Genomic DNA, 25,436 nt, shown 5'->3' with positions numbered 1-25,436 from the left:
ACTTGATGATCACCAACTAGTTTTTTTTTTCTTGTGGATTTCATTTAATAGAAAAGGAAGGGGGTGATCGTTGTTGTTTTGGGGACGAGGGTTGAGTCTTTCGCCCACAACGGAAAGTTCAAGTTAGTGAAGTCGATCGCCCGTTTGATTTAATTGTTCTTAACTTGCGGATTTTGATTGAGTTTAGAATGAATTTTGTGCTAGCGAAAATTTTCTCTATAGTTCAAATTTTTCGTGTTTATCTGTCGAATAAATTTCATAATGTATATTTAATTTAGTATCGATTCAATGATTGATTAAATAATCTTATTGTAGAAATTATTACGTTCACGTAGGTTAATGAGGACAATTGAATGAGAATAGTGAAAGATTAAAATTAAAATGATACAGGTATTGCACGCCATGTCCAAAAGGAAGTATTATGAAAATCGAATGTACCTCAAATGTTATTCCCCAGGATCGTAGTTTTGGACCTCTAGTTTCAGAATCTGTGCGGTTTAAAATATTTCATCTTGGGTTTTTTGATATTTTTGATTTTTTTCCTATTTTCCCATACAAATATCGAAAAAAGTAATTTTAAGGCCAATTTCGTCCCATATAAAAATGTATGGGAAAAAAACCCAAGATGGATTATTTTAAACCACACATTTTCTGAATCTAGAGGTCCAAAAATATGGTTCTAGCGAATAAATTTTGAGGTACATTCACTTTTCATAATACATCCCTTTGGACATAGCGTGTATTGCTTACTTGCTGACCAGGGAAACGTGGAACTTGTTTGCAGCAATAAAGCTTTATAATATGGATTCACGGCATAAATAATTCCGGTAAAAATCGGGAATGGCACTTGATTGAACCCATGCACTAGTTTACCTGTGAACTTATCCATCGATGAACTGAATACACTCGAGACGAGAGTTTTCACACTAGAGTGGAGCCACTTCCGATCAGAAACGTCCAATTCTGATAAGAAAAGGCCCCGCTTTACTGTCAATTTTTTCGGAACGGATGAATTCTATTCATTGGTGGATAAGTCCATTGTACGAGTGAACAGTGCCACGTCCACTGAGAATGAATTTGCTCACACTGCTTCGTGAACAAGTACAGTATCACTTGCAACTACTGAATATTTGAATCAACCGTCAAAAAGATGATCGATGTGAAGCGATGAGAGTTTGACGTCTATTTCTCTGTGGATCAACGTCCTGCTTGATTATGAATACGCTCAGGATAAAAATCTTAAATTTTGTAGTTTTGAAGTGGCCAAATTTGAATACGATAGGTCGACAGCAAGGATGGCAGAAAATCAGTTCAAGCGATAAATGATACAGGATATGAATAATCCAAGATAGCCTTGTTCTTGTAGTAGCATGATGCCGACGCCTCACACCGTGCTCATATCACAGAACAATCAAAGCATCTGATGCACGCTTTATCGCGTGATGACCCGTTATCGGATCATGTTACAAGTCGTGATAAATTTTATTCATCACAATGTATGCCACTTATGCACCCGAAAGCCGCATTCATGGTTCGAAATAATACATTCATAAGCATATCTGAAAGTTAAATCACCAAGAATGCTCAAAAACTGAATGAAATCTATAATTTATCATTTCGACTTCATGATAACGATCGCATCGCGCCCGCACATGCCGAGCGAATCATTCTTCTCGGACCGTAGTTTGTTAGGACGCTTGACGACAAAATGTTATCGTTGTTGCTATGATCGCGCGATGCCGTTCGACCGCGACACATTCGAAATCTGATCATGATCACTAGATTTCCATCCTTGGTCGACAGTTCAAGTTCATCCGATCTGCCGAAGAGTTTGCTTTTGTAAACAAATTAACGGTAAACTTCACATATGGAAATCATTTATGGAAATAAAAACAGTCAGTGGTTCCTTCGTGATGACCACGGCATACAAGAAGACAAGGCAGGCTATTTAAAAAGTAAACATCCATTTTGAACGTAAACATGTGAAATCACTCTCATCGTACTTTTGCGTTGATCACATTAATGTGGAATACTTGATGAACGATATGATTTGCGTCATCAAAAAAGTGTCAGTTTTCCGGAATATATCACCTTCTCAATGCTGTACACCGTGGTGTTGACGATTGATTGAGAATTTAAGAAAAACTGAATGATAAATGCTGAAAAACAATGACAAACAGTTTAAAGTTTCCCCGGCCTGACGCCGCCGCGTTCAAGTTTTCAAAGCGACGCCTTTGAAAATTCTTCACTTATTGTAGTATTAGTAGTACTGCAGCTGCACCCGATTGTCGGTGCTTTCGATCGAAATAGGGAAATACACTCTGGGGGGAAGGAAGAGATCATTCGCTTGAAGCTTCGCACACTTTTGGTTTTCGCTCGATTTTGGTCCACATACCAGCGTGTTAGTGATTTTCCTGTTTTCTATATCGTCGGATTTACCCTCTCTCTTTCTCTTGCTGTATCGCGTCGATCCAACACTAGACCGCGTTTTTCTTTCTCTCTCCCCTTGCTTTCTTTCTGGACCATGTTGCGTCGCTATTTTTCGGTAGTCTTTCTACATTTTTTCGTGACATTTGGCGAAGAATTTTGATGGATGACCGAAATGGAACCAAACATTTCAAAACGACCTAAAGATTTTTTTGCTTTCTGTGGCTTAAAATCAGTCCAAGGGAATTCGTATTTTTTTCTCCATTTTGGCAAGAGTTGTGCGCCTCCAATTTCGGGTAAATTTTGCTTAAACACGGGTGTTTCGAAAAAATGGCAGTTTCGTTTTGACTCGATTATTGGTTTTCCCTTTTTGTTCATCTCTTATGACGTTGAAAAAACAGTAAATATCACAAAAATACGATCTTCTAGTCCATGTTTTGATTTCCTATCAACTATTATTTCTTTTACCAAGGAATTTCCACCAAAGAAAGAGGTATTACAGCCCTATCATCTACGGTTGATCTAATATTAACCAGAGGATTCTGCTTTGCTTCTTTTCGAGAGATTTATGCCGATTTTTGCGTGCTTCTTGAAACGGAGAAAACTGAAAAATCCAACTTTACTCGTGCTCACTCTTATCTCGCTCGATTCATACTCTCTTGGTTCGCTCGCTCCTGTTCTCCGTCTGACTTTGGAAAAACATTTTGTTTATACACATTTACTCTAGTTATCCTACACTCGCTTAAACTATTAACACCTTTCATAATTCGGTTAAGTGTTGCATTTTGGAAAGGGTCCATTTAACCATGTAGCTACAATACACATTGCTCGCCGTTTTTTTCTGCATTACATTTGATAAAATTTCTTTTGGGATCAATCGGAATTTCACACTAATCTAGATGAGTAGGAAAAAGTTCTTATTCGTTATTAATGTGATTTTGTTGGAACCTATGTACACACTACGAAGAGATAAATGCACATTACTTACACAGCGAAGAGAACTGTCAATTGAGACATTTATGGTTACCGCTACGGTTGATCCTCTATTGTTTTTGCGACCCATAGACTTGTTTTCGTTAGTTTTTTTTTGTAAATTGGTTTAGTTGGGTAGTGGAAAAAACCGACACTTAGGAAAACCCGGACCAAAAATCAAAAACTTATGCCCTACTAATTCAACATCGACTAAATAGATATATTTGTATGATTAGAGCTTAAATATTTGCTTTAATAGATATTTCTTAGTTCAAGTGAGTACTTTCCTTCGTTTCAATACAAGAGAGTTAGTAGTTGGTATAGTTTGCCGTAGGAAGCAAAAACAATTGGTTTAGTAAATTGTTTCCGCGTTACAAACAGGAATCTGAACAGGGGTTTTCTAAAACAAATCGAACTAAGTTGGCAAACAGAAAACGAGAAACTAACTTGATATATTTTATTTAGTTTGTACTTGAAGCTTGTTTTGTTCGGGGCCCAACTGGGCATCGCTAGTAATTTACGTTTTAAAAGTGGTTTACTTGTTTTTTTCATGAATGAGGAATACATACTTACGGGTTTCAAGTTAGAAGTTGACTTCATTTACGTTGCTGCAATCAATTACGTTTAATAAATATCAGCAAATTGCGAACATAATTGAATCGAAAAACTATTATCCTAACACTGGAGGGACGCTCACTGGAAGTGTAAATGGTTTACGACGAGTTCAGAATAGTGTTAACCGAGTCCGTACACAGCATCGCGGGCGTCGTGGGTGAAAATCCGGACTGGTCAACGTTGTTGGTTTCACATATAGGCTTCAGATGTGTAAATCCCTGATTCTGGCAACACTGTCCCCCACTGTCGCACGGTTTGGCGGCTGTCAATAAAGAGGTCAAAGTTGGCCATGTGCTTGTTTGCGCGCATTGCCGATCGGTTCGGGCTACTGAGATGTTTGTGAGGTATTCTGGCTTTTGTTTTGTTTGTTTGTTTGTGTTTGTCTCTCTCTCCTATTGGCTTTGTTTGTAAACATTGTCGCGCTCGTTCGCTCGCTCGTTCTCTATCGCTCTCTCGGCGTCTGTGGCACAGCATTAAGTCATCGTCAACAAATTTCGCTAGTCTCTGCTGAGGTAGTACTGGTGTCACCTGTGTCTCAAGTTGTACTTGAGTTCATATTTGTGTTTTGTAAACATGTTTAGAATCACAATCATTGATTTGACTACAAGAGTGTTTGTTTGCGTTGGTTTAGAGCCAATCCGGACCGAATCGGTTGCGTCGCCATATGGATCAGTGCTGCCGAAGATCTATTCCATTTATTTGTTTATTTTGATTTGCTGATTGCTGTTGGTCAATGCTGGCAGCTAGCAGTTCGGTTTTTATTTTTGAGGTATTGCATCAGTGGTAGTATTACTCTGTCAAGCTTGTTAATGTTTATTACTTGAAGAAAGGGGATCTGCGCCTACTTGTGCTATCTCCGAAAGGCTATGTCCTACTGCTTTGTACATTCCGGGTAACATATCACCCCCTTATCTATCTCACTGCTTGCATGTGTGTGTTTGTTTGTATCTTTTTTTCAAATATTCTATTTGGTTGTTTGTACATGTGTATTTTGTTCACGTTCCCATGCTTCTTTTTCTATATTAGCAAATATGTGGTGATATATTATTAGAGTGGCAATTTACTAAATCAACCATTGTTTATAGTTTTCTCCACCTGTCAAAAACATCTCCCAAGGTGTCAACAAAGTTATAGAGGGTCGAACCAAAAACTGTGTTTTGAGTGTTTGTGTTTTGTATCGGTGTTTCCGGTTAGTTTGGAAGAGCTTTTTCCGGGTCATTTGTGTTTGTTGTTATGTTGACAACTTTGTTTCAGCAGCTTCGATGAGGTTAGGTTTAAATGTGATGCAACCAAATGAGCTTATCTATTCAAAATTTTATCGTAAATTTAACTAAAAGCATAACATTTCTCGAACTTATTGGGACTGGGGTACAGAGAAAACGACTTATCTCTTACATCATATCTAGATAGGGGACAAAAACGTACATTGATCCTAATAACTGCAATCGCTTCGCAGCTGATGCGTAGCTTGTTTACAGTGTGTGCATCAAACTTGGCTTAAATTCAAAGGGAAAAAGTGTTGCTATGCTACGAGGTGGATCGTTATCGGAAGAACACTCTTCTCAACGTGGTCTGTCCATTTGTACGTGACTTCATCAGATGATCTGAGAATTTTATTTTGTTTTTAATCTTAAACTGGTGACAGTCTCCATTGGTTAAGGGAGTGTCTGGCACGATAAAATTTGGTTAAACATAAAAAATAACATAATAACTCGACAACCCATTACGCCAGAAGAGTGCCACTGCCAATAGCTGAATCCACGCATAGAGTGTTTACAAACTACTTCTACATAGGACACTCACATCTAGTATTTCTTTTATTTTAGTAGAAACAAGGATATGTCAACATTGTGTTCTGGGTGTGCTACTAAAATCTACGTTCTTAAAGTGGCTTATTTCATTTAGATTACTTAACATATGTTTTATATGCTCTTTTCTGCAGGACTCATGCCTTTTCTCTTCTCTCCACAAGTACAGGTAAACTCATTCGGGAGTCTACCGATCTTTTTCCTATTCCTTGTTTAACAACCAAGACTTAGTGTGTGTTTCTGGTAATTATATTTTCAAGTATTTCACTGTTTACCTTTTGGCCTTACAAGCTAGCACTAGATTTTTCTTAGCTCTTACTTTGATACAAATGCAAACTTGATCTAACACGCACTCACTCCCTCTCTATCTCTCTGTCTCCCATTCATGCAAAAATTTGACTGGCTGCTATGATCTATGTTATGCTTGTTCTGCTTGCTAATTTTCTGAAAAACTGAACCGAACGATATCTCGACTTCCAATTGATGCTCGGAAAACGAATTCTCTGTGTATCTCTCTGAGTGAAAAATCGGCATTTCTACCCCCTGTTGGCTGCTGTCAAAGCAGATCGTCCTGCTTCTTCTGGTTCTTTCTCTGTCTCCTTCGTTCAACTCGTTGTTAGGATGATGATGGGTGACGATGCGTTTATGGTGGTGAGGGATGATGTGAAAGGAATCTTATAACCTACCATTTAGCGCGTTGCTAGCGTACATTAATTACAACTTTCGATTTCAAAAGAACTTTCAAAATAAAGCCTCTGCCTGCCGTCAGCCGGTGCACGGGTGCACGACTGGACGGGTTTTCCTCTTTTCCGTGTCATTCCAATTGGGCGTTGATTGAGAAACATTTCGCAAATTGATGTCTATCTTACAGTCTACCGTGTAAAGCGAGAAATCAGATTCCGCACTATGCGCGTCGTATAGTCTAACACCAGTTGTTTGGAACGTCAGTGTGCGAACAAAAACAGCCGCACAACTTGACGTTTGAGAGGGGAAAATATCACCAGTTGCTTGTTTACTTCTCGTTTTCAACGCGTTATTTTTAATTTTGACTTACCTTTAAAACTTAGCTTGTGGGTTAAATTGTGACTTTGAAGTGTTAGAATGTGCGGGAGGTGTTCGACAAAAGGGTTGGGAAGGATTCTTTTTAGGGGAAATATGAATGGGTACGCCTCGCTTAAGCCTTAAGTTGATTTGCAATCATTTCAGTCCTTTTTCCTGGTTGGGATAGTTAGTTAACATTCTTTTTTTTTGGCATTTTTCCGAGCATAAGGGATCCTTGGGAGGGCCACGAAGGGATGTGCTCTGTTTTTTTTTTCGATTTTTCACGAGCTTTTCTGAATATCTACTCACCTGGCCATTCCAAGGTCCAAAATTTTGATAAACCTATCTGATATCACCTATGAATGTGCACTTTTTTCGAATGTATGTGATTGGATTCAGAGTAAAATGTAAATATCGATTTTGTGCAAAAAATTTCCTGCTGTCGTATTCTTTTCCAACAAAAAGTTAAAATTTCATCCAAAAGTTTGCTTACTTGCGTATTATTAAAACGTTTTCGTTAGCACTTCACTGCTCCCTTCCTAGCTTCTTTCGTTCGAATGTAAACAATATGTTACCCAAAAGAATTTTTGTTTGAAAAATACTTCCCTCTTACTTCCTAGTAAGATTCCTTCTATCCGGTACTCTCTAAACTCTAACGTCAAGCAGATAAAAGAATACAGCGCGAGCTTTAGAAACTCCGGGAACTATTTAAAATGTTGCTTTTTTGTTCATATGCATACCAGTTGCAGTCGAATATTGAGTTGTTTTTACACCTTATATCCACGATTTGAATCACATGTCGCTTGTTTTTCTTAACTCTAAACGCCTAGATCAGTTGTTCAGTTGTTCTGAGGATCCCCAATCTCACATGGCTGCAAAACTTTATTTCTATTGGCGCTCCTCTTACTCGATCATTGAGACTCCAAAACACATGGAACTTTTTTGATCACTCGCTCTCGCTCTCGCTCCCTTTCTCTCCCAAGCAACCATGTTCGACCATCATCGCACTCATAAATATTGCTTGCTAATCGTTCACTTTTGCATCTGAGCCTATATGTACAGGGTTTATGTTTCGCTTCCTCTCACATGTTGTATGTTTTATGCGTACGTCTATATATGTATAAACTTCTAAAGGATTATTTCTGTTTCACTGTGTATAATACCTTAAGCCTAGAAGAAATACCTGATTTAACTCTTGTATGTTGACGCTCATCGCCAGAGACGAAAAAAAAAAACTGGAAAACATTCATCCATTCCCTAAAGTGTTTGCCTTTGTTTACCATAACGTCGATAACGGGAAGTAACTGATTGTAATGCATTTGTCAATACGCAATTCCTAACCTCGAAGTATGCTAGACTTTTGAGGTTCGTTTTAAGCTTAAACACGAGATTACACGACAGAACTGAACGTTTGCTTTACTTTCCGTTTCTTGGTTTAGCTTTCGAGTTTTTAATTTTATCATTTTCATTTACTTACTATTAGAAAAAATGAGATAAAACGCGCTTGTCACACTCCTTGCTCGGTTTAGGGTTTCTTTTAGATAGTACAATTAGTGTGATAATGGACTTTTCCGTTTATTTCGTTAGTTTACTCCGAAAGAAAAAAAACATCTATACAACACGATTCAATAATGGTTCAAAAATGAAAACACTTTTCTCTTATAATGCATTGTACATTGCATGTGTAAACGAATAACCGAAAAAATATATATCCATAAAACAAACAGCAAAAAATAATAAATTCCAAACTAAACATCGTCAGACAAATAAAAATAATAATTATAATAATAAAACGCAATCGAACTAAATAACAGGTTGTAAAATTGCTCTAATTGTTGATATTGAGATAACTGAGAAAGTCGTCCGAAAATAGCTGCATGGTTGATGTGGAGGCCGCTGGCATGGCCGTCGCGTTCCCAGACACCGGAGGACTAGTAATCAGCCCACCGAGTCCGCCGAAGCTAGCGCCCCCACCAGCACCTCCGGCGCCAACCGTACCTGCCAGCCGGAGCGATTTCAATACATTCCCTGAGGACGCAGTCGAAGACGCCGAACAAGACGGCGCCCCGGAAGTGCCCCACAATGAGCTCAGTTTGCTTTCACCGGCCCCGGATCCGGAGCCTATCTCGGTGGGTCGCAGCAACTGAGAACTGGCACCCCATACCCCGTTACCGCGGCCGGCCTCCGGAATCATCCAGATCGAGCCGAGCGGTTCCGGGTTTGCTTTCGTACCTGAATTTTCCCAAATATTGGCGGAGAAGTTCGAGGATCGGGACTGGGATGGGGGAACCGTTGACGGGTTAGCCGTCATTGCCGAGGCCCATATGGAACCGCCGGAAGAAGTATTAGAGGAATCTTTGCTAGTGACGTACATACTGTTGTTACTGCTAGTGTTAGTACAATTGGATGCTGGATCCGCTGTCGGTGACTTGATCGCTCCTGGCGAAGGGCTCGGAGGCGGAACGCCCCAGAGCGACTTGTTGCCCCAGATGATACTCGATGACTGCGCCTGATGAGGTTGCGCTGGAATGGCAGTGGCCCGGCCACTACCGCCGTTGGAGTCCCCAGTGAACGAAGCGGAAAAGCCGGAATCGAAGCTACTGTTGCTCATAGCACTGCTGCTGGCGGAGTTGTTCAGGTTGCGCAGCTCCTGGATAAACGAGTTCATCGCTGCCATCGAGTCCACCGCGGACGTCGCCGAGGACGTCAACGGAGGCGAGGCTGCGGCGGACGAGGTGCTATTGCTTCGACTGCAGGTCGTGGTGCTGGCGGACGACGCGGTGGCAAACGGGACGTCGGCCACCTTGGGGGACTCCAACGGGGCCTCATGTTATGGCCACTGCTGGAACAGCTGCATCGGCTGTTTGGTGTAGCAGTAGGCCAACGGCTTCACGAAGTGCGTGTCCTGGGCGTGACAGTACGGACACGAAACGCTGTGGCTGTAGTCGCTGTAGAAGTTTAGCCGCTGGTGCGGGTGCAGCAGCAGCTTGAAACAGTTGTTGCACTGCGAGGGGGTAGAAGAAGGAGAAGTGTGAAGGTTATTACAAGGAGATTACAAGATATAGTTGGCTGTCTCGTGCGAATAGACCAGTTGATCGAGTTAGAGCTTACCTTCAATCGTTCAGTGCAGCATGGCATTGCAGCAAAGATGTCGTACGAGTACATAGTTCCCAGAACCAACGAGGAGCCGTCCCATTTCTGGGCACAGAACCTGGAAGAGCAGAAAATAAAGCGAGAAGAGTTAGAAGGCTAAGGCTAAATGGATATTGGAAGAGGTATTCAATGTACAGCAGATCCTTCAGAGCAGGGAGAGACCAAATTGCCGAAGCGATAAACGCTGGAAAAGCAGTTTCAGTAGGCCGGCTACAGAGACACGTTAAGCTCAACTGTGCACTATGCTCCTCGGGAAAGTAAAACCAACAGCAGTAACAGAACAATACGCACCAAGACCATAGGCAACGACCAGCGGCGAAACAGGACAGGATTGGAAACTCGGTACGTAAAACTGACGATCCTTCAACTTCATTGGGAGCACCTGCATACTCGCCGATCTACTGAAGAAGGTTTGCCATCGTAGCGCTGCAAGAGTTGTGTTAAACAGGATCCATGGTGAAAACGTTTAGGGGCAATCATAACATCTGCCAGGGCTGCGGCTGTAGCACTAGGCTTCACGACTCCGAATCACAGAAACGACTGGTATGACGGCGAATGTTAACATTTTAAAAACGAGAAGAATACAGCATGAGCGAGAATGTTGCAACACCGCACGAAAGTGAATGAGGCACGTTATAGACAGGCGAGGAACTGGCAGAACTCAGTCTTCCGGAGGTAGAAACGCCAGTAGGAAGAACGAGATCGCGAAGCGATGGAAGAGCTGTACTGCGCTAAGGACACACGGAAGTTCTACGAGAAGCTGAACCGCTCGCGCAGAGGCTTTGTGCCACAAGCCGACATGTGACGAGAGAATCACAGGAAACTTCTCACGAGCGAGCGTGAAATGATTGAGAGGTGGCGGCAGCATTACGTTGAGCACCTCAATGGTGACGTTGCAAGCTCCGTAGGTGCTTGTGCCTGTGGAGCCGACCTACTGATACTAAATCTCCATAGGTGACGTGGTGGCAGATCTAAGAGTACGTGTGCAGGACAAAAGATTCCCAGTTCCTAAACTCCAAGAGATTGAGGAGAAGGTTGGCCGGTTGAAAAACAACAAAGCCGCTGGAGCAGATCAACTACCAAGCTAGCTTCTAAAATACGGCGGCGAAGCACTGGTGAGAGCACTACACGGGGTAATTACCAAGATTTGGGAGGAGGAAGTATTACCGGAGGAATGGATGGAAAGTATCGTGTGTCCCATCTACAAAAAGGGCGACAAGTTGGATTGCGGGAACTATCGTGCGAGCGTACTACTGAGTGCTGCCTACAAGATACTCTCTCAAATTTTATGCCGCCGTCTATCACCGATTGCAAGAGAGTTCGTAGGGCAATCAATATCAGGCAGGATTCATGGGTGAACGCGCTTCAACGGACCAGATGATCGCCATCCGCCAGGTGTTGCAGAAAAGCCGCGAATACAACGTGCCCACACATCACTTGTTCATCGATTTTCAATCCAGACCAGCTTCAATGAAACCAGCCATGGCAGATTATGCACGAATACGGATTCGTGCATAGTTCGAGCATCAGAGACACTCTCAAGTGCATTCGCAGGGTTACGGCAAGGTGGTGGTCGTTCGTGCTTGCTGTTTAACACGAGTGGATCGATTTTCACGAAGTCCGCTGTTTGATTTCGCTGATGATATTGATATTAAAGCTCGCAAATTTGAGGCGATGGCGGAAACGCCGAAACAGCCGACTAAAATATGAAGCCAGGCGAATCGGTTTAGTCATTAATGTGTCGAAGACAAAGTACATCATGTCGAAAAGGGCTTCACTGAGAAATCATTCCGCTCGTCACTTCGAATTTCAATCGATGGTGAAGAAATCGAGGCGGTTGAAGAATTCGGCTCACTGATGACCGCCAACAACGACACCCGCAGAGACATTCAGAGACACATTGTGGTTCAGAAAATCGAGCTAACATTGGACTCCGCAGAACTCTACGATTGAACAAAGTTCGCCGTCACACGAAGTTAACTATCTACAAAACGCTGATTAAACCGGTAGTCCTCTATGAGCACGAAGCATGAACTCTACGTGCAGAGGACCAACGCACCCGTGGAGTTTTCGAACGGATGGTGCTGCGTACCATCTACGGCGGAGTACAGATGGAAGACGGGACTTGGAAAAGGCGAATGAACTACGAGCTGCATCAGCTGCTAAGAGAACTAACCATCGTCCACACCGCCAAAAACGGAGGCTACGGTTATGTCATAAGGATGTCGGATAGCAACCCGACTAAAATGGTTCTCGAGAGTCATCCGACCGGTAAAAGAAGACGTGATGCGCAGCGAGCTAGGTGGGTCAATCAAGTGGAGGACGATTCGCGGGCCCATCGCAGAGTGCGGAACTGGAGACACACAGCCATGGACCAAGTAGAATAGAGACGACTCGTACGTTCAGCAGCGGCTTCAAAGGCCTTAGATTGACCGGTAAGGAAAATAAGTAAACCTATCAGCTACGGGAAGGAAGAAAGTAGGGGCTCTTCAAAGACAGCTGGTCTAGAATGGATCTGAATCGTTACCATACGGCAAATCCTCCAGAAATGCCGTAAATACCGGCATATGGCATATGGCCGAAAACGTCTTTACTGGGAAGCTGTCCAGACTGATCAAAGCAACGATGGACGGTGTGCACAACTGCGTAAGGGTTTCGGGTGAACTGTCTAGCTCATTCGGATCACGACGGGGACTACGACAAGGAGACGGATTCTCATGCCTACTCTTCAGCACCGCTCTGGAAGGCATAATACAACGAGCCGGGCTCAACTACAATTTTCACGAAATCCGGTCAATTAGCGTGCTTTGCAGGCGACATGGACATTACCGCCAAATCATTTGGAATGGCGACAGAGCTGTACACCAGCCTGAAACGCGAGCAAAGGTCGCACTGGAGGTGGATGCTAGTAGGCGGAACCGAACACGACAGGATTCGTCTAGGAAGTCATGTCATACTTCATAGTATTCATGTCCAACAAAACGTTTTCAACAAGTGTACATATTCCCCAAGTCAATGACCTCCCACAATCCTAACTATCCTGCGAGCTCAGACAGTCAGTCTAGCAACCATCCTGACCACAGACCATCGCCTCAACCGCTCAAAACGAAAGTCATCAATCATAACCACTCTCTCATTCGGCACATCACTTCCACTCTACTCTAGCTGGATCTAGCTGTAATTATGGTGGGTAGCGATTATACGACAAAGTATTGTCCTCCGCCACCCAGGCGGGCGAAAAACCTCGCGTCACCATGGTCGTCGTACTCCAAAAAAAGCAAATGAATATTCAAATCTGATTCCACCGTGATTTTTTTTCCCAGGAGCCGCCAGGTGGGTTCAACAAATTGACCGGATCAAGCGAGAGTGTGCTTTTCCATGAAATTTAATTAGAATGATAATCTGCTCCCATGGGTTCGCTGCACGCCACAGGTAGCCAGCCGGGGTGGGGACAATGTGGTGTCGGAATAAATGACCACTCCGAACAGCTGTTTTTCTTTTTTCGTGGAACCCCAACTAACAATAACAATAATAATAATTACCTGCATCGTACAACTCGACTCTGCTCGACGCCGTCCAGACACGCCATGCAAACCGACGTCAGGTATTGGACTCGATTCTCGTATTTCACCTGCGAAACGAAACAAAACGGGAGACAGAAGGAGGAAAAATGAGTATCGTTATTAAATCATAAGCGATTTTACGAGCGTTTGATTTTTGTCCCTTCTAGTTGAGGGAGAGATGGCGCTGTAGCGCGCCGCTAATTTGCATACCGTTCGGGCGCATAGCTACCAACCAACCGCCGCCAAGCGCACAGTCTCATTACACTGCTAATTTAAGTTTCGAGCTTAGGTTGCGGATTTGCTCTTTCTTCGTCGAACAGCTAACGATACCATTAATTATGCCGGTCGCAACTTTGTCTTTTGGGGTTTATCCGAACGCTGCGGAGCAGCGTCATTAGAGAAATATTTTATTTGACCATAATTCCAACCCCCAGTTCGATACAGTTGCTCGAAATAACACCCACTACGTAACGGAGGCGATATAGGGTATGTGTACCGTTCCTTGGCCTAATATGCCAGCCGCCTTGACAATTTTGACCATAACTCGTGAAATAATAGCAGTATAAATTATGTGTTCACTCTATCACGCACTCTAGGCAGTGCATGCTTCTGCAATTGGAAGTATACTAGCGTAAATATTCAAGAATTTACTTAATTACTTTGAAAAGATTCGATGCGAAGGTATGCAACGTTGGTCTATGGTACGAAAATTGGCCTATTAGTGGATACAACGTTGGCCTATTGCTTTCCAAACGCTAGAACCACTTATTCTATAATTTTTGATTATTTCTGCTGCAGTATTATCACTGTTTGTTCACCAATCTTGCTTTCAAATTACAATTTCGGTGCCAAATTTTCACATAACTATAAATAAATCACTTAAACTAAAGTTCTTTCTTTATTTAGTAACAATAACAATGCAATCATATTATTGTGTTATATTTTTACAGTCACCGCACACAAAATATTTCTTCCCGTTCGTTCTTTCTGGTTCATTCGCAAGCAATGTGGTTGACGTCACTTTTTCGGTATTGTTGACGTCATTTTATTGGTGGGCCAAGATTTGGGTACATGGTGAAAAAAATGTCCTCAATATTCGGCCCACATTTAATTTGTAAAATAGTAATTTTTCGTTGAAAACAAATATAGAAGATCAAAATAGCGTCTTTGACCGTCGCATAAAATGTTCAGTTATCGAAAAGTCAATTCGAAATGTTCCAGAATCAGGCCATTTATGATCATGTGTATAGACTACCCACTAAGCCGAGGAATCATGGCGTCTACAAAAGCTAAACAAAATGACATTTTCATTCAATTTTAATGCTCCAAAATGCTAAAATAGAAACGAAATGTTACAGTTGTTTGGCGCATGGCTTTTCTGATCTCCAGTTATGCGTGTTTGTTTGAGTTTTTGGTTAACGTTAAGATAGGCCGAATGAGGGGACTATGCCAACGAAGCATCCCGATACCCTAATCACCAGTCAGTGTGGTCCTGGCCAGACGCTTTTTTCGTGATCCGCCACCAACACGTCCGGTTTCACTCAACTTCCGTTGTACCTCGCCATCGACCACCATCCGACAAGGACGACCGCGACTGTGGTAGTAGACGTGCATACAAAAGGCCTTTGTATGGCGATGGAGTGCACGCCTTTATGGACACAGACGCCGCCGTCATCGTCTGGCTCCGTTGTCGTCGTTGTCGCCGGTTTCGGTGGAATCTAGGTCAATGGTGGCTGCCGGGCGTTAAATTTAAACGCTACTAGGCACCGCAGACGACAGTCGGTGACGTTCCAGCCTGCATCAGCACCACAAAGAGTTCAATGTGCCCCTGAAAGTAGGCTCGCTCTCGTGCACCATCACCGCACCGACTGGGCCGTTTGGGTGGCGAATGTGATGGTTGAATTCGTGCCCATCGTCGTCATCATCATCAGTCCGTCATGAATGAAGGAACCTGCCGTGCCTGGCCTGGGGAGCCGGGTGAAAGCAATCTAACGAGAATCAATATTTGTAATGGCTGATGAGGTGGAAGAATCTAGTCTACGCGCGGGTCAACGTCTGGTGGAAGCCGGCCGGAAGGGCGGTAATGTAAACGGAAAGTGAAAATGTTTTTTTTTTTCTTTATGTGGATACCAGGACGCGAGTAGACACGTAGTCTGACAGCTGATTTGGTGCCGACGACGTCTTCGATGGTTGATCGCTGGCTGGGTCACAAAGAAAAGAAGACATCGGCAAAATAGCGATGATGGATGAATGTTCGAATGAGTTGCATACTTTCCGGGGGAAGTGATATGCATCGCGGCGGGAGTATGTGTTGCAGTATGTACGGGAGGGATGTGGTGTGGCCAGTGGGCAACAAATTTTAGAGAATCTTGTTGGCCTGAAACACGTAGTCTAGGATAAGGTATGGGAGATGTCGCGGAATTTTGTGGAAAAATGTCATGGATATTTTATCAGTTACACCATTTCCTGTGACAATTTACTTCCATGTGTAGTACAGTCAGGTTTTTTTTTACGCGGGGGATACATACCGCGTAAAAAAAAAAAACCGCGTAAAAATAAACCGCGTTAATTCAAAAATCCGCGTAAAAATAAACCGCGTTAATTCAAAAATCCGCGTAAAAATAAACCGCGTTAATTCAAAAATCCGCGTAAATGAAAACCATGTTTTATAAATTTAACTCAATAATTTCCTTCTTAATTTTATATTGAAAAATGAACTCAACGAATTATTTTAAGACAATTTTAAGATTTTTGCCTGTCACTCACAATTTCTACAAGTTACACAAACTGCCAAGCTATTGTTTAAAGGTTTAAAGCTTTTACCATCATTGATGACGTCAAACCCGACATCAACCTATCATTCACCTATTTTTATTTTGGCCACCAAACCCAACATGGACCCAATACTTGGTCGATGTTGGTCCAACAGTGGCTCAACATTCGATAAAAATTGACCCAACTTTGACCCGACATTCGATATTTTTTCAGTCTGGCGGAATTTTGCAGGGTTTTCTCGTGATTCGTGCCCAGTACTCATTCGAGTGACAATGTATTCAATTGACAAGGATTCACTTCTCATTTGATAGGTGTCCTGATTGAATGAAATCGTTTTGAACATGAATAGAAGGAACAATGTTTGAAAAGATTTGTTGGTTATTTTTTTTTTAGTTTTTATTTATGTGTATTTTAACTTAGAAGCTAATTCTACACTATTGTTGGTTAATGTTCAAATGAATGAGATGAAGTTTTGCAACACTGATTGTTAAGACTCCATCTCACAGTTGTCGCATAAGTGTCGAAGTACAGGCAGCAAATCATGTTCACTTAACCTTCCGTAACTCGTGCGGTTGCCCACCACCGTCAACACCACGCTAATTACTGAACACGAAAAGCGAGATTATTTCAACATGTTGTACAAAATACAACAGCGCGATTGCTCGAGGGTTGATAGTTAAAGGTCACAAATCATTCTTAGAAAAAAATGGGATATTCCAGGTAATCCTAAGTGTTCTGGAGCTCAGTTTTTAAAGTCTATGGCTATGACAGTAGTTTCTCAAGCTAAAAATAGTAACTATACATAATTAGACAGGGTTTAAATCAATAATTATTCCAAAATAGTTTTAAAATATTTCAAATCAGCCAATTGAACAGCCAGAAATAGACATAATAGACATAATTATCTGATAGATAGATACAATATTAGATATAATAATATTCTCTGGACATAATAGATTACAAATCGTAGATTTGTACAATGAAAAAAGTTCATGTAATCTCAAGAACGGTTTGGATGTCCTTAGACATCTCAACAGATCTGATGCTGTCTATTAAACTTTGAGATGTTCAGAAAGTCATGAAAGATTACAAGTCATAGCTTTGTATTATGAATGAAGTTACCGGTACACCCGTAGACTTCAGGATCTAAACTCCAGAATATGTTGGATGACCTAGGATATCCCGACTGATTTGAAACTGTCTATTGAACTTTCAAAAGACTTACTGGGCTTAATAGATTACAAATCGTTGCTTTGTATAATGCAGGAAGTTACCGCTGCACCCGTAGAATATGGGATACAAACTCCAGAACAGTTTGGATGACCTAGGATATCCCGACTGATCTGAAACTGTCTAGTGAACTTTTAAAAGACTTACTGGGCATAATAGATTACAAATCGTTGATTTGTATGATGCAAGAAGCTATCGCTGCACCCGTATACTTTAGGATCTAAACTGCAGAATAGTTTGGATGACCTAGGATATCCCGACTGATCTGCAACTGTCTATTGAACTTTCAAAAGACTTACTGGGCATAATAGATTACAAATCGTTGCTTTGTATAGTGCAAGAAGTTACCGTTACAGACGTAGACTTTAGGATCTAAACTCAGAACAGTTTGGATGTCCTTGGATATCCAGAAAATTTCTCTGCATCATATTCTACCTTTTTAATGCTGTTAAGCACCAAGACTACAGAAATATGTAGAAAAAACTCTATAATAATGCTTGGAAAAATTCCGGCTTAAAATTAAAAATCCACGTAAATGAAAACCGCGTTAATTCAAAAAACCGCGTAAAAATAAACCGCGTTAATTCAAAAATCCGCGTAAAAATAAACCGCGTTAATTCAAAAATCCGCGTAAAAAAAAACCGCGTTAATTCAAAAATCCGCGTAAAAAAAACCTCGTAAATGAAAACCGCGTAAAAAAAACCGCGTAAAAAAAAACCTGACTGTACAAATCTTCTATGTTGATAATTATGTCTTACTATGCTGCCGTGTGCAGCATAGTTGTTCCATGTTCTATGGGAGTCCCTATTAACATGGGACAACTGTGCTGCATACGGCAGTATGGGCAGTGGAATTAGCAAATAACCAAATAATATTTTTATCTCATAGAGACGAACCAGCTGAAAGTCTCTTAAATAAAGACAAATCAATCAAATCAATTTTATCTCATCCCTCATCCCTGTCTAGGATCGCAGCTAAATTTCCCATGTTCTTCTTGAGCTATACTTAAGCGTTGATCGTTGATTCTTCCGCCCAAGCAGCACACAAGTTCCAAAGGAGTGTCGACAGCGCAGGTTTTTGATTGTACAGGAGCTTCATTCATGTTATTCTAACTCAAAGGCAGAATAACTTGAAAATTACTAGTATCCAACCAAAACCCTACGCTGTCGATACTCCTTTTTGACTTGTGTGCTCCTTGGGCGTCCATTGCTATGTGGCTGCCAGCAGATAGCCAGTGATAATCAGATCCAGATCAGATCAGATCAGATGTGGGTGAAACATCGATCGGCCAGGTCTTGGAGGTTATTTATTTACACTACAAATGCCCAGAAGAGGTAGAACTATTGAGTTCCGTTGAAATTTACCTTACGATAGCTGGACAGATTTCAGCGACATCAAGACTTAGATGACAAAAGCCAAGCTGCAGTCATCTGTTGTTGCCTTTTTTCCAGGATTCAGAGCCAATCATTACTGCACTGTTGCCGTTAATATGGATAAGTTTTGGGTCACCGCAGGTGATGACAAGCAGGCTGATGATTTTCTGTCAAGCCACCAAGTCATGAGCTCGGGAAAGATCACCAACGATATGATTGAAGATTCGCAAAGCTTTAACCGCTTCAACTATCCCTTTTACCTATTATTCAGGTACTGGACGACAGATAACTGTACGTAGGATGTAAGAATTATTTCAAGGATTTCTTCCGAACTACAATCTGAGATTTCTTGATTTCTTCTTGAATCTTCTTGAATGGGTTCATCCCAAGATATTATGAATGACATTAAGGGATTCTGTTGCTGAAATTTGCTGCCAAGAATTGCAACCGGATTTCACCAGGGATTTATTATGGTGTTGTCACTTAGTCGTTCTCATCTTTTCTTCAGGGATTCTTCGCGCGATTTCTGACAGTATTATTTTAATTAATTTTCGTTAAGCTTTTGCAAGGATTTTCAAGGAAATTCTCCTGAAGTTATTCCAAAGAAGCATCCCGCATTTATTCCCAGTAATTTTTCGAAATTTTCCAGAGATTCTTCTCAACATTCTTCCGATGATGTCTCTTCGATTTGGTTTTGGAATTTCTCTCCCGAAATTCATTTAATGAATCTCGGTCATCGATTATTTTATAATTAAATATTCACATTACGTAAACAGCAATGGATAAATTTTCCCGAAGTTCTTTCAGTAATTTCTTCAGGAATTGTTTCCGGAAATCCTGCCAGAATTCTTCCAAGGATTAATCCCAGCATTATTTCTTGTGATTTGTCGAAGTTTCTTTCTGAAGTACAGATGGAATTTCTTCAGAAACTGTTCTAAAGAATCATACCGAAATTCTTCTAAGAAATCCTTCTGAATGTTTTCTGAAATTCCTCCATTCTTGTAATTACTCCAAAATCTCTGGACTTTTCCGGAGAGTTTTCCAAGGAGTTCTTCCGAAATGCTTCCAAGGTTTTCTGTAGGCATTTTTTTCAGATTTACCTCCTTTAATTTTTTCAAGGATTTCTTCCGGAATTCTTTTTGCAATTCCACTCACATTTTTCTATGGTTTATTCCAAGATTCCACGCAGATTTCTACTGGAATTTCCTCAGGGATTCTTTCCAGAGTTCCTCCAAGTCTTCCTAGCCAGTTTTTTTTAGGGATTTCTCTCGGAAATCTTTTAGAAAAGAACCCTTCCAGGTATTTTTCACAGAAATTTTCAAAGCATTTCTTCCGGAGTTTTTCTAGAAATTGGTTCTGAATTTGCACATATGAGGATTTCAATTTTTATGTTTTGCTGGAGTGCTTCTAAAGGTTTTTTTTTAGATTTTCAATGCAATGCTTCCAGAACATTTCTAGATGAACACCCTGGAATTCTCGCAGCGATTTTGACAGTTATGTGCTCTAACCATCCCTACAGGTCGACTCCACCCTTCCAAGAATTCTTCCAGAGACTTGAGTTAGTTATAACTCTCGACATTATAGATTACTTTCGAAATTTTTCCAGGTTACCCGTCCTTAACTTTTTTCCAAAATTCTACCCGTAACTCTTCCTGGGATTCCTCCCGAGATTCTTCCATGGCTTCTTCGTGGAGTACTCCTGCGATTCTTTCCTTGAATTGCCATATCGTTACCTCATGGAATCTCCCAGTAGTTTTCAGGCTTCTTCCAGAGACTGCTCCCTAAACTTTCCAAAGGAATATTATTTTAGGGATTCTTCCAAGAATTTTTCCAGATATTTTGCCACAATTTTTGTCAGGAATTTCTCCTGCAATATTTCAATAACTTCCATCTTGAGTTATTTCTGGACACTACTATCCAAATATTTCAAAAAACCTCTTGGGAGTACTTCCTATTTTTTTTCTAGGATTTTTTCTCAGCATTCTTCCAAGATTTTTCCAGAGATACATTTATTGATTTTTATAAATTTCTTGCTGAGACACTTCCATGGACTTTCGAAGAATTCTTCTGGTAGTTTTATTCCAGAAAATCATTCTGCAATATTTCCTGTGATTCATCCAGGAATTCTTTCAAGAAATCTTGCCAAAGTTCATTTTTGTACTGCTTTCTCCAGAAATTTCTCCAAAAACTTTTCCAAAAATTCCTCACGGAATTATTCAACAGATTCACCACGGAATACTTCCAAATATTCCCCAAAAACTTTTCCAAAGATTCCTCACGGAATTATTCAACAGATTCACCACGGAATACTTCCAAATATTCCCCCGAGAAACAAAAAAAGCACAAATGATGCAATTAACAAGCTTGATTCTTGCTGATAAATCTGTTAAATTCCGGTTTCCGAGCGCTTTCCCCTTATTTCGAGTTCAAATGAGTGTGTAATCTTTCAATAAACTACCCGTAAATCTGTTTCCAAAATCTTTTCTAGCCAACACATAACAAAATCAAAACTTTCTAGTAGTAGATACTTTGGCTTGAAATGTATCCGCTAGGTAGCGCGTAGTGCTGAAAAATTCCCAATTTCCTTATCTCGACAATCAGAATATCCAGAAAAATGGCATCTGCAGCCACATTGGTTTGCAGGAGAAGAGCTTACTTACACAGCTGGTTGCGTTCGGTAATTTTTATCGAAATTTCAACTGCTGAGCGTTCCATTACGGGTTTTAAACGAAATTCTGTAAAAAATTACCAAATTTCAGTAAAATCTTATCATGTATCTGTTAAAATCTAACGAAGTTCGGTAAAAGTCGCAACATTTACCGATTTTTTCCTGTTAAACAAACTCAACGGTTGAGATTACGGTAAATCATTACCAAAGTCGGTGATTTTTCCTAAGGCCATTCGCAATGCTGTTTTATTTTGTATGGCGAGTTTTAAAAAAATTTAAAACTCGCCATACAAAATAAAACAGCATTGCGAACGGTCTAAGTGTGTACCGAAGGTTTTGTGATTCAAAATCCATCCACTAGATGGCGTTAGCATCGAAAACATCCAAGCTCTTAAACCTTGAAAACTTTATTTGCTATAAGGACGGCGTTTTGGTTTAGAATTTGTCCGCCAGGTGACGAATAGTGTCAAAACCATTCTGGCTCTTGTAGCACTAGTGCCACCTGGCAGTCAAAATGCGAACTGAGACCCACGTTGCTAATTAATACTCACGCTACAGACAAACAGATACATCACTCTACTCACTTCTCATCGTTCCACAATCAGTTCAAACATTCTGTAGCTCACGCTCGCACGGCGCTGGCAACATTTTCGCTCCTATTTGACGTTTGCTCAACACCGCCACCTATTCGTCAGTAGGAGAAACACTGCGTGGTTATCATAGGGCGATTTGGTTTTCGTGACGATCATTTTAATTGCAATTTATTTCAAATGATACGTCTGTTTGTCTGTGCTCCTGCACCCAGAAAGATTTCTACTCAGTCATCAGTGGCTGATAAACTCAGGTTTATCTTACCCGCAAATCGATAAGTCTTTAATTTTAATAATCAGTTTTCGTTTAAGTATCACAACTCATAGCCAATAAAAGGAAACGTTTCTGGCTATATTGCTTAACATCTGTGTCGGCATCATTATTCTTCAAAATTTTCGGAATCAAAAGTACGATGTTGGTCATATCTTGGATTTAAGAATTCAGTTCCACTGCTCGAAAGAAAAAAAATGAAGAGATATGTAATTGAAAAAAATATAAGTAATGGCTAAATGCATTTAGAATAGCAAATAATGCTCATTAGAGTTTTAAAATTTCCAAAAATCAGAAAAAATTTGAATTTTCGATAATGCCTGTAAAAAAAATTCTGAAGTTTTCAACTAGTTCCCGTTTACCGAAGCACCGACCAATAATGATCGTGCTTACTGTTGGACCTCGCCTGATGCCTCATGGAAATTTTGGTATCAGTTACTAATTTATAAATTAGCTGCCCTACGTAAAAAGTGTAGCGAAAAAACTACAATTTCCTTCAAATAAGATTGAATTATTGCCATTCGAATTATTTTTTCCCGTCTAGTCCACATCTCTTTCGGGCACAACCTGAGTTCAATTCCCGGCACACCTTCTACGTGACACTATTGTACATAGGATGGTAAACAATTACAATTCTTCGCAATCCAAATCATATCATGTGTTCAAAGTATGATTGAGCAGAAAACTGGATGTAACTTTTCAAATAATATTTTTGCTCATTAGATCGTGATACGCCATAGCAGAAAACATTCACTGTAGTTGTGAAATACGATGATTCGTATGCAGAAAATCCACGCACACATTTGCTTGTATCTTTCCTAGGTGAAGAGAACTTGTTCTTTACACTTTACCGACGGGAAAATGGTGTTTTTTTTCATTAATTGAACAGCTTTTGCTGCATTATACAGCAGTGAAATCCAACTTACAAGTGCTCCAGAGCATATGTGGAGTGTGAATTGAAGGTTGGTTTAACAAGTGAATCTGGCGATGTGAAAATTGTACGGCGATGAAGGACAATTCAGCTAGTTGCTGCATTGATGCGGTTGCCTTCGTCGCACGCAAAACAAGAAAATAAAATCGACTCGTAAATGGAGTGAACTTGACACACGAAATTTCGCATAATACTAGACCAACACAGGAAAAGGATGGAACAACCATTGCATGCCTCTGTTTCTTCCGTGCGTATTTCAAGTTTCTATGCAAACTTAGATTGTTATCAGATAGAGGAGAGTTAAATCTACCTGTTACTGGTCAGAGATTACATGAATACATGTAATGGGACATACAAGAGAAGCAGAAATTTGCAATGGTTATTACGCCCTTTCCAAATGTTAGTCCTGTCGATTTCCAGTTTCATAGGTGCTGGTTATTGATAGCATTTATCTTTATGCTTCCATCTTATGAGTTATTGGCAAAGGTAATTGGGAATATCTGTAATCATTGCCTGTTTTCCGTCTGATATGACGGTGATTAGCGCGTACGGGGATGAACCAGCCTGAATTTCCCCATAATAAAAAGTCAATAATAATTAGCGCGTATGATAAAGTAAATTTCTACTTTTATTCTCTATAATCTACGTGGTCTCTCTATATCATACTTGATCGACTACTCTGAAAATCTCGCTTAAAATTTCGTCGACCAGTGTACGCAGTAATCACACATCTTTATCCACCCGCTAGCACACCATCCGGACAAACTCATGGAAAAACTTTTCCCGAACACATAAGGAAAATCGTACCATCAAAGCTGTTTTCCTTTGCGCTGCTATTAACGTAACGACCACCGCGCCGCCCGCGTGATCGGCCAGTCCAGTTCGATGAGCCAGATGATGACGGCGACGACGACGACGCGAAGGTGGTGGTGCTTCCGCGCACCGTGTCGGTCGTCGTCAGCTGAGCGGCGAGCAGTGAATTATGGCAGGTTATTCTTCAACCTCATCAACATCATCATCTGCCATCATGTTGATCGACGCCCATCATAGACAGACATCTATTAGGACTGCATCAGGCAGGCAGCGCCAGCGTTTGATGCAGACGGATCAGAAGGTCGGTCAATGACCTCCCCCACCTTTCGAAGATTATGTTGGTCGGTTGGTTGGTTGGTCGCTGGCCATAGGCACGTAAATGCATCCATCGTAACAGATTTTCGGCCGGACTTACCTCGATACATCCTTTGGCGTGCTGTTTCGGGCTGAGGAAGAACGTTCCGTCGACTAGCGGGTAGCGGTCAAAGACTAGCATCGGTTCCTCGCAGAGGACACACGCCACCCGGCTCTTGTGCTGCGCGGCCAGCGATGACAGGATGAAGAGACGCGTCTCGTCGTTTCCGTGGTTGCCTTCGTCCTCAATCTGTGTGGCGCAGCGCGGCGCGGGAAAGAGAGAAACAAAGGAAAATTGATTAGGCGAATGCTCGCTCATATGGTGGTTCGGTAAGAGATGGGATGGATAATATTTTCATGGACACTGACGCAATGACAGCAGCGCGGAGGAAAAATTTCATTAATGTGGAATTATCCTTGTCGGACACCCTTTCTGCACAGCTGGTGATTCAATTACGACGGTGGAAAGGAAAAGGAACAACACACACAGTGTGCACCGATCAAAGGGGTGTATCACGTCGTCGTCCTCCGAAAAGAAAATGCAATCCTAAATGTTCGTAAGGTGGCGGCAAGGTGTGTATCACACTGTGGAGGAAAATTGGATATTGAAAGAACGTGCGAATGTTCTTCGATAGTATCTCTCAGGTTCTCCCGTATCACCCACCTCCTGTGTACTGCTGGTCGACCGACAGACTCTGTGAACGAATTGTGTTTATATTTCTCCCGAAAATATTTCTCTATGGATATTAAAACCGAAATTGGAAATGAGATGAAAATTTAATCATGCTATTTCGGGTGCAAACGTATGCAAGTTGCGGGGTGGATACGGAACACGGACGTCGGTATTCCACC

The 25,436-nt window shown here is 41.3% G+C and overlaps 2 protein-coding genes across 2 annotated transcripts in view; both read right to left on the bottom strand.

The window, feature by feature from the left end:
* Window positions 1-2,988: 2,988 nt before the first annotated feature.
* On the bottom strand, window positions 2,989-9,688 carry LOC115263653 (uncharacterized). The gene has a single exon (XM_062846185.1). The coding sequence runs from the start codon at window positions 9,538-9,540 to the stop codon at window positions 8,692-8,694; it is 849 nt and encodes a 282-aa protein (XP_062702169.1). The 5' UTR covers window positions 9,541-9,688; the 3' UTR covers window positions 2,989-8,691.
* Window positions 9,552-25,436, bottom strand: part of LOC109430353 (headcase protein-like) — a 147,771-nt gene continuing 131,886 nt past the window's right edge. The window contains exons 2-5 of the mRNA XM_029867058.2: window positions 24,646-24,834; window positions 13,559-13,647; window positions 9,975-10,074; window positions 9,552-9,867 (exon numbers count right to left, since the gene is read on the bottom strand). Coding sequence (XP_029722918.2) covers window positions 9,694-9,867; window positions 9,975-10,074; window positions 13,559-13,647; window positions 24,646-24,834 — 552 coding nt within the window. The 3' untranslated portion in view covers window positions 9,552-9,693. The remainder of the gene's footprint in view (window positions 9,868-9,974; window positions 10,075-13,558; window positions 13,648-24,645; window positions 24,835-25,436) is intronic.

The sequence above is a fragment of the Aedes albopictus genome, chromosome 1 (assembly GCF_035046485.1).
Source record: "Aedes albopictus strain Foshan chromosome 1, AalbF5, whole genome shotgun sequence".
Taxonomy (NCBI): Eukaryota; Metazoa; Arthropoda; class Insecta; order Diptera; family Culicidae; genus Aedes; species Aedes albopictus.
Note: the sequence above shows the minus strand (reverse complement) of the source record. Positions and strands in the feature narration are given on the sequence as shown.

Excerpts from the sequence above, each read along its gene's own strand:
- LOC115263653 (XM_062846185.1), bottom strand. The coding sequence starts at position 9,540 with ATGGCAGCGATGAACTCGTTTATCCAGGAGCTGCGCAACCTGAACAAC.